The sequence below is a fragment of the Oncorhynchus kisutch genome, unplaced genomic scaffold (assembly GCF_002021735.2).
Source record: "Oncorhynchus kisutch isolate 150728-3 unplaced genomic scaffold, Okis_V2 Okis01b-Okis20b_hom, whole genome shotgun sequence".
NCBI lineage: Eukaryota > Metazoa > Chordata > Actinopteri > Salmoniformes > Salmonidae > Oncorhynchus > Oncorhynchus kisutch.
In genome coordinates, this window is record NW_022261978.1 from 13,347,444 (window position 1) to 13,356,654 (window position 9,211).

Below are 9,211 nucleotides of genomic sequence, written 5' to 3' on the forward strand. Positions count from 1 at the left end.
GGCTCAGCTACAGAGGACACAAGACACTGAAGCTGCATATAACTCGAGAAAACATGGCCAACAATCATATTGTTACCAGCGGTAATTACTTCCTGACTTGACAAAGATGATATCATTGACAAGATGTCAGAGAGCAGTGAGTTACTGCGCCGCCTACTGGTTTCCTAGAGGTAATTACTTCCTGGTTACTCTGCTATGCTATGACTCTTCCTCAACAGGCGGTAATTACTTCCTGACTTGACAAGATGATATCATTGACAAGATGTCAGAGAGCAGTGAGTTACTGCGCCGCCTACTGGTTATCCTAGAGGTTAATTACTTCCTGGTACTCTGCTATGCTATGACTCTTCCTCAACAGGCGGTATTACTTCCCTGACTTGACAAAGATGATATCATTGACAAGATGTCAGAGAGCAGTGAGTTACTGCGCCGCTACGGGTTTCCTAGTGGTAAATTACTTCCTGGTTACTCTGCTATGCTATGACTCTTCCTCAACAGGCGGTAATTACTTCTGTATTGACAAAGATGATATCATTGAGCAAGATGTCAGAGAGCAGTGAGTTACCTGCGCCGCCTACTGGTTTCCTAGTGGTAATTACTTCCTGGTTACTCTGCTATGCTATTGACTCTTCCTCAACAGGCGGTAATTACTTCCTGACTTGACAAAGATGATATCATTGACAAGATGTCAGAGAGCAGTGTAGTTACTGCGCCGCCTACTGGTTTCCTAGTGGTAATTACTTCCTGGTTACTCTGCTATGCTATGACTCTTCCTCAACAGGCGGTAATTACTTCCTGAATTGACAAAGATGATATCATTGACAAGATGTCAGAGAGCAGTGAGTTACTGTGCCGCCTACTGGTTCCTAGTGGTAATTACTTCCTGGTTACTCTGCTATGACTCTTCCTCAACAGGCTGACGGTGGCATAAAATGCAGTATATATATACATGTGATACATGTGATAGAGGAGTAGATGTAAGATATGTAACATTATTAAAGTGGCCTGAATTACTGTTTCAGTTTTCACGCCCCTGCTACAAGCAGTTTAGTCACCTCAACTGGCTCAATTTCCACATGACTCATTACTCATGACTCATGAACTCATTACTCATGACTCATGACTCATGACTCATGACTCATGACTCGTGACTCGTGACTCATGACTCATGACTCATGACTAATTACTCATGACTCATGACTCGTGACTCGTGACTCATGACTCATGACTCATGACTCGTGACTCATTACTCATGACTCATGACTCATGACTCATTACGAGAGGTAGGTTGAGGTTTAAGGGGTTTGAGTGAATGATTTTGTCCAAAATAAAAATGCTTTTAATTATAAGTATTGTAAATATTATTTAACTTATTTCTTGCCACCCATTCTGAAACTAACTGCAGCTCTATCTATGTTAAGTGTTGCAGTCATTTCAGTCGCTGTAGTAGCTGACTGTACAGTGTTGAGTCATCCGCATGCATAGACTCACTGGCTTTACTCAAATGTCATTGGCATGTTGTTGGTAAAGATTGAAAAAAAGAAGGTGCCAAACAGCTGCCCTGGGGAATTCCTGATTCTACCTTGATTTGTTGTACAGGCTTCCATTAAAGAACACTGTGTTCTGTTAGACAGGTAGCTCTGGGGTGGCAGGTAGCCTAGTGGTTAGAGCACATACATAGACACTCTGGTTTTACTCAATAGCATGTAGCATGTCGCTAGTAAAGACTCAATAGCAATATAGCACGTCGCTAGTAAAGACTGACCAAGGCCACATACATAGACACTCTGGTTTTACTCAATAGCATGCAGCATGTCGCTAGTAAAGACTCAATAGCATGCAGCATGTCGCTAGTAAGACTCAATAGCATGCAGCATGTCGCTAGTAAAGACTCAATAAGCATGTAGCATGTCGTTATAAAGACTCAATAGCATGTAGCATGTCGTTAGTAAAGACTGACCAAGGGCCTTTCTGCCCTGATTGGTCAGTTTGTCTGGGCGGGCGGCTCTAGGAAGTCTTGGTGGTTCTAACTTCTTCCATTTAAGATGGAGACCACTGTGTTCTTCAACGCTGCAGACACATTTTTTGGTACCCTTCCCCAGATCTGTGCCTTGACAAAATCCTGTCGTCTCGGAGCTCTACGGACAAGTCCCTCGACCTCATGGCTTGGTTTTCGGGTCTGACGTGCACTGTCAACTGTGGGACAGGTGTGTGCCTTTCCATATCATATCTAATCTATTGAATTTACCACAGGTGGACTCCAATCAAGTCGTAGAAACATCTCAAGGATGATCAATGTAAACAGGAAGCACCTGAGCTCAATTTCAAGTCTCATAGTAAGGGTCTGAATACTTATGTAAATAAGGTATCTGTTATTTTTTTTGCCCAAAATTCTAAAAGCCTGTTTTCGCTTTGTCATTATGGGGTATTGTGATGTCATTATGGGGGTATTGTGATGTCATTATGGGGTATTGTGATGTCATTATGGGGTATTGTGTGCAGATTGATGAGGGAAACCTTTTTTTTAAAATCCATTTTAGAATAAGGTTTGGGAAACCAACCCACTGTACCTTCAGAACCACAGACCAGAACTACAGTACATGACCAGCCTAGAACTGGCCCAAGAGACAGAATCACAGAGAGACCAGAGACAGAACTACACAGATAAGAACCACAGACCAGAGACAGAACCCCACAGATAAGAACCACAGACCAGAGACAGAACCACACAGATAAGAACCACAGACCAGAGACAGAACCACAGAACCAGACCAGAGACAGAACCCCACAGATAAGAACCACAGACCAGAGACAGAACCACACAGATAAGAACCACAGACCAGAGACAGAACCACAGACCAGAGACAGAACCACAGAACCACAGACAGAACCACAGACCAGAGACAGAACCACAGAACCAGACCAGAGACAGAACCACAGAACCAGACCAGAGACAGAGAGTGTAAAAATCAGCAAATTTCCAATTCCGTTTTCTGGGGCTCCACTCCATTGTAGTTTCGGGTCAGTACCGGTCAGAAAGTTTCAGTCTGTTGAACGGAAGTGGTGCCCCAAACTCTCCGGTAGGAGGGTGTGTCTATACACTATAAGGATAGTCCTGTAGATACTGTATGACCACCTGGTTAAGCCCAGGTAGTGAATCTATCCTCTCCGCTCCGTACAACTCCACGATTCGTCCCCTACACAGCTGCTGTAAGGTCATGGGTTGCTCCCTGCGCCACGCCCTCCGCAGCCGCCTATGGGATGACTCCACGTAGAACCGCAGCAAGGCGAACAATGAATCAAAGGCCTTGTTACTGCCGTTGAGGCGGAAACTCTGACTGGTCAGGAGGACGCGGACACTGACGGGCCCCCGATCGCCGTGGTAACTGAGGGTGAAGAAGACGTCCGGCTGACTGCTGTCCCTGGCAACCACACAACCACACGACAGCACAACGTTACACAGGACGGAACAGCAAGGGGGGGCTGTGCTTGTTTGTTTCCTGATGAGGAACAGCCGTGTGTGTGTGTGTGCGGAGTATACCTGATGAGGAAGCTCCCAGGCGGTGTGTGTAGCAGGGTGTGGTGTATATCTGATGAGGAAGCTCCCAGGCAGTGTGAGTAGCAGGATGCGGTGTATACCTGATGAGGAAGCTCCCAGGCGGTGTGAGTAGCAGGGTGCAGTGTATACCTGATGAGGAAGCTCCCAGGTGGTGTGTGTAGCAGGGTGTGGTGTATACCTGATGAGGAAGCTCCCAGGCGGTGTGTGTGTAGCAGGGTGTGGTGTATACCTGATGAGGAAGCTCCCAGGCAGTGTGTGTGTAGCAGGGTGCGGTGTATACCTGATGAGGAAGCTCCCAGGCGGTGTCAGTAGCAGGGTGCGGTGTATACCTGATGAGGAAGCTCCCAGGCGGTGTGAGTAGCAGGGTGTGGTGTATACCTGATGAGGAAGCTCCCAGGCGGTGTGTGTAGCAGGGTGTGGTGTATACCTGATGAGGAAGCTCCCAGGCGGTGTGTAGCAGGGTGTGGTGTATACCTGATGAGGAAGCTCCCAGGCAGTGTGTGTGTAGCAGGGTGTGGTGTATACCTGATGAGGAAGCTCCCAGGCGGTGTGTCAGTAGCAGGGTGTGGTGTATAGCTGATGAGGAAGCTCCCAGGCGGTGTGTGTGTAGAAGGGTGCGGTGTATACCTGATGAGGAAGCTCCCAGGCAGTGTGTGTAGCAGGGTGTGGTGTATAGCTGATGAGGAAGCTCCCAGGCGGTGTGTGTAGCAGGGTGTGGTGTATACCTGATGAGGAAGCTCCCAGGCGGTGTGTGTAGCAGGGTGTGGTGTATACCTGATGAGGAAGCTCCCAGGCGGTGTGAGTAGCAGTGTGCGGTGGGCCTCCTCCATCTCCATAGGGCCCCAGTAGTAGCCACTGTGAACCAGCTGACGGTGTGTGTGTCGCACTAGAAGATACTCCTGCTGGCTGAAGAAGGGCCGGAGGTGTGTGGGCCAGGAGTCTGGGATCGGATCGGGCAAGTGGAGAAGAGGGCCGAGGCAGGGGAGAGGGACACTGGGTCTAGTCGCTCTAAAGCTGCTCTGTTGAGGCCACCAGGGATGGAGGGCACCGCCAGAACTGGTCTTGTCTGGAGGTCTGGACCGGTTGTCTGTGCTGGTCTGGACTGTATTCTCTAGTTCTAAGAGTTGGATCTGTTGTTCTAGGTTCTGTTGTTCTAAGAGTTCATTCTCTTGACCTAAGAGTTCGAAGTTCTCGAGTTCTAGGAGTTGGTTCTGTTGTTCTTGAACGCGGTTCTGTTGTTCTACGTGTTCTAGGGTTTCCCCCGGAAGCTGCTGGGTTCCGTCCTGGTTCTGCGTGGGTGCCGCGTGGTTCTGCGATGGTTCCACTGTGGTTCCTGCCAGAGTATCTCTGACCATCATACAGAAGAGAGCCCTCCACTGGATCCCCCATCCCCAGTAGTAGCCACTGTGAACCAGCTGACGGTGTGTGTGTGTCGCACTAGAAGATACTCCTGCTGGCTGAAGAAGGGCCGGAGGTGTGTGGTCCAGGAGTCTGGGATCACTATCCCATATCCAAATCCACTATAGGGGCGAGGAGAGAGAGATCCAGAATGATCTGGAGAGATCCTGGGAGAAGAGACAGACAGACAGGGACAGTGTTATTGAGGTGCTGTATAAAAACATAGGCTGGTTACACACAGACACACACACACACACACACACACAGACACACACACACACCACTAACACTGTAAAGTTTAGTCTCCGTCTCAGGATTCAAGGACTCCGTCATGGACGTAGTTGTTATGGGAACCCAGTAATGTAGGATGCTGATTGTGCTGCATGTTTCGGTCTGTCTCTTCGTACTGCTTGTATTATGGTCTGTCATGGACAGCTGTGGTTGTTATGGGAACCCAGTAACGTAGAATGCTGATTGTGCTGCATGTTTCGGTCTGTCTCTTCGTACTGCTTGTATTATGGTCTGTCATGTTGTTGCTGTGGATCTCCCTTCATGTAACCTTGTGGAAGGACGAAGCTGGGCCAAACCCCGGACGACGCTGGGCCAAACCCCGGACGACGCTGGGCCAAACCCCGGACGACGCTGGGCCAAACCCCGGACGACGCTGGGCCAAACCCCGGACGACGCTGGGCCAAACCCCGGACGACGCTGGGCCAATTCCCAGTCTCTATGGGGGTGCCACAGGGTTCAATTCTTGGACCGACTCTCTTCTCTGTATACATCAATGAGGTCGCTCTTGCTGCTGGTGAGTCCCTGATCCACCTCTACGCAGACGACACCATTCTGTATACTTCCGGCCCTTCTTTGGACACTGTGTTAACAACCCTCCAGGCAAGCTTCAATGCCATACAACTCTCCTTCCGTGGCCTCCAATTGCTCTTAAATACAAGTAAAACTAAATGCATGCTCTTCAACCGATCGCTACCTGCACCTACCCGCCTGTCCAACATCACTACTCTGGACGGCTCTGACTTAGAATACGTGGACAACTACAAATACTTAGGTGTCTGGTTAGACTGTAAACTCTCCTTCCAGACCCATATCAAACATCTCCAATCCAAAGTTAAATCTAGAATTGGCTTCCTATTTCGCAACAAAGCATCCTTCACTCATGCTGCCAAACATACCCTTGTAAAACTGACCATCCTACCAATCCTCGACTTTGGCGATGTCATTTACAAAATAGCCTCCAATACCCTACTCAACAAATTGGATGCAGTCTATCACAGTGCAATCCGTTTTATCACCAAAGCCCCATATACTACCCACCATTGCGACCTGTATGCTCTCGTTGGCTGGCCCTCGCTTCATACTCGTCGCCAAACCCACTGGCTCCATGTCATCTACAAGACCCTGCTAGGTAAAGTCCCCCCTTATCTCAGCTCGCTGGTCACCATAGCATCTCCCACCTGTAGCACACGCTCCAGCAGGTATATCTCTCTAGTCACCCCCAAAACCAATTCTTTCTTTGGCCGCCTCTCCTTCCAGTTCTCTGCTGCCAATGACTGGAACGAACTACAAAAATCTCTGAAACTGGAAACACTTATCTCCCTCACTAGCTTTAAGCACCAACTGTCAGAGCAGCTCACAGATTACTGCACCTGTACATAGCCCACCTATAATTTAGCCCAAACAACTACCTCTTTCCCAACTGTATTTAATTTTAATTTATTTATTTATTTTGCTCCTTTGCACCCCATTATTTTTTTATTTCTACTTTGCACATTCTTCCATTGCAAAACTACCATTCCAGTATTTTACTTGCTATATTGTATTTACTTTGCCATCATGGCCTTTTTTGCCTTTACCTCCCTTCTCACCTCATTTGCTCACATTGTATATAGACTTGTTTATACTGCATTATTGACTGTATGTCTGTTTTACTCCATGTGTAACTCTGTGTCATTTTATATGTCGAACTGCTTTGCTTTATCTTGGCCAGGTCGCAATTGTAAATGAGAACTTGTTCTCAACTTGCCTACCTGGTTAAAATAAAGGTAAAAATTGTGCGCCGCCCTGTGACGCCTCGAGCACTGAGATGCAGTGTCTTGTTTATTTACCTTTATTTAACCAGGCAAGTCAGTTAAGAACACATTATTCTCACTGACGGCCTACCGGGGAACAGTTCAGGGGCAGAACGACAGATTTGTACCCTGTCAGCTCGGGGGGGTTTGAACTTGCAATCCTTCCAACGCTCTAACCACTAGGCTACCCTGCCGGGGTATTGTGATATAGCCTGGAACCGAACCAGGGTCTGTAGTGACGCCTCACTCGGGAGCCCCCTTTCTTTAAATCCTCTGCCCAACAGGAGGCGGTTTGCTTCTTGCCAGGCGATCATTCTCAATAACAATGTGTTCTTCATCGACCTGCCAAGCACATCGCTACACCCGCAATAACATTTACTAAATATGTGTGACCAATAAAATGTGATGTTAGAAGCGTGTCTTTATCTTCTTAGTTATAGCTGTTAACTGTTAACAGGACAGTGTCTTTATCTTCTTAGTTATAACTGTTAACAGGACAGTGTCTTTATCTTCTTAGTTATAACTGTTAACAGGACAGTGTCTTTATCTTCTTAGTTATAACTGTTAACAGGACAGTGTCTTTATCTTCTTAGTTATAGCTGTTAACAGGACAGTGTCTTTATCTTCTTAGTTATAACTGTTAACAGGACAGTGTCTTTATCTTCTTAGTTATAACTGTTAACTGTTAACAGGACAGTGTCTTTATCTTCTTAGTTATAACTGTTAACTGTTAACAGGACAGTGTCTTTATCTTCTTAGTTATAGCTGTTAACTGTTAACAGGACAGTGTCTTTATCTTCTTAGTTATAGCTGTTAACTGTTAACAGGACAGTGTCTTTATCTTCTTAGTTATAGCTGTTAACTGTTAACAGGACAGTGTCTTTATCTTCTTAGTTATAGCTGTTAACTGTTAACAGGACAGTGTCTTTATCTTCTTAGTTATAACTGTTAACTGTTAACAGGACAGTGTCTTTATCTTCTTAGTTATAGCTGTTAACTGTTAACAGGACAGTGTCTTTATCTTCTTAGTTATAGCTGTTAACTGTTAACAGGACAGTGTCTTTATCTTCTTAGTTATAGCTGTTAACTGTTAACAGGACAGTGTCTTTATCTTCTTAGTTATAGCTGTTAACAGGACAGTGTCTTTATCTTCTTAGTTATAGCTGTTAACAGGACAGTGTCTTGGTCTTCCTGTTTTTTAGCTGTTATAAAACATAATCAGAGGCGCGATAACAGAACTGTGTCTGTTTGGAAGATTCTGGCAGCAGCCGCGAGACGGGTTGAAAAAAAGAAACACTTTCACTTTCAGTCTGACTGTAACAACAGCTCTGCGGTGGGTTCAATTATAACAACAGCTCTGCTATAACGCCTGGACAACAGCTCTGCTATAACGCCTGGACAACAGCTCTGCTATAACGCCTGGACAACAGCTCTGCGGTGGGTTCAATTATAACAACAGCTCTGCGGTGGGTTCAATTATAACAACAGCTCTGCGGTGGGTTCAATTATAACGCCTGGACAGCAGCTCTGCTATAACGCCTGGACAACAGCTCTACGGTGGGTTCAATTATAACAACAGCTCTGCTATAACGCCTGGACAACAGCTCTACGGTGGGTTCAATTATAACAACAGCTCTGCTATAACGCCTGGACAGCAGCTCTGCTATAACGCCTGGACAACAGCTCTGCGGTGGGTTCAATTATAACAACAGCTCTGCTATAACACCTGGACAACAGCTCTGCTATAACGCCTGGACAACAGCTCTGCTATGACGCCTGGACAACAGCTCTACGGTGGGTTCAATTATAACAACAGCTCTGCTATAACGCCTGGACAACAGCTCTGCTATGGGTTCAATTATTACGCCTGGACAACAGCTCTGCATTGCAAACCAGCTCATTGTCTCGAACTTCAAGCCACAGCTCACCAGTTACCAGTTACCATTCAAACGCTGTTTATATTCTTTACACATTAATAAATACAGCACCGCGACAACTTCATTCAAACGTAACAAATAGATTCATGTATTCCTGATAAATGCAACAAAAATATGACCCGTAGTCTTGTTTCAAATGGAGCAAGTTGGGGAGCGTCGGGTGCTTACCGTTTTCTGGAGAGGAATGAGACGTTAACCAAATGAATCCGTGGTGGGAGACTCCGCGTGCAATG

General features: G+C 46.5%; 1 protein-coding gene across 1 annotated transcript; it reads right to left on the reverse strand.

Annotated features, from left to right (window-relative positions):
• Nucleotides 1–3,059: 3,059 nt before the first annotated feature.
• Nucleotides 3,060–5,055, reverse strand: LOC116359005 (suppressor of cytokine signaling 1-like). Its single transcript, XM_031811608.1, has 2 exons — nucleotides 4,334–5,055; nucleotides 3,060–3,422 (listed from the first exon to the last, which is right to left on the reverse strand). Exons 1-2 carry the CDS (start codon nucleotides 4,915–4,917, stop codon nucleotides 3,095–3,097), a joined length of 912 nt encoding a protein of 303 aa, XP_031667468.1. The 5' UTR covers nucleotides 4,918–5,055; the 3' UTR covers nucleotides 3,060–3,094.
• Nucleotides 5,056–9,211: the final 4,156 nt, after the last annotated feature.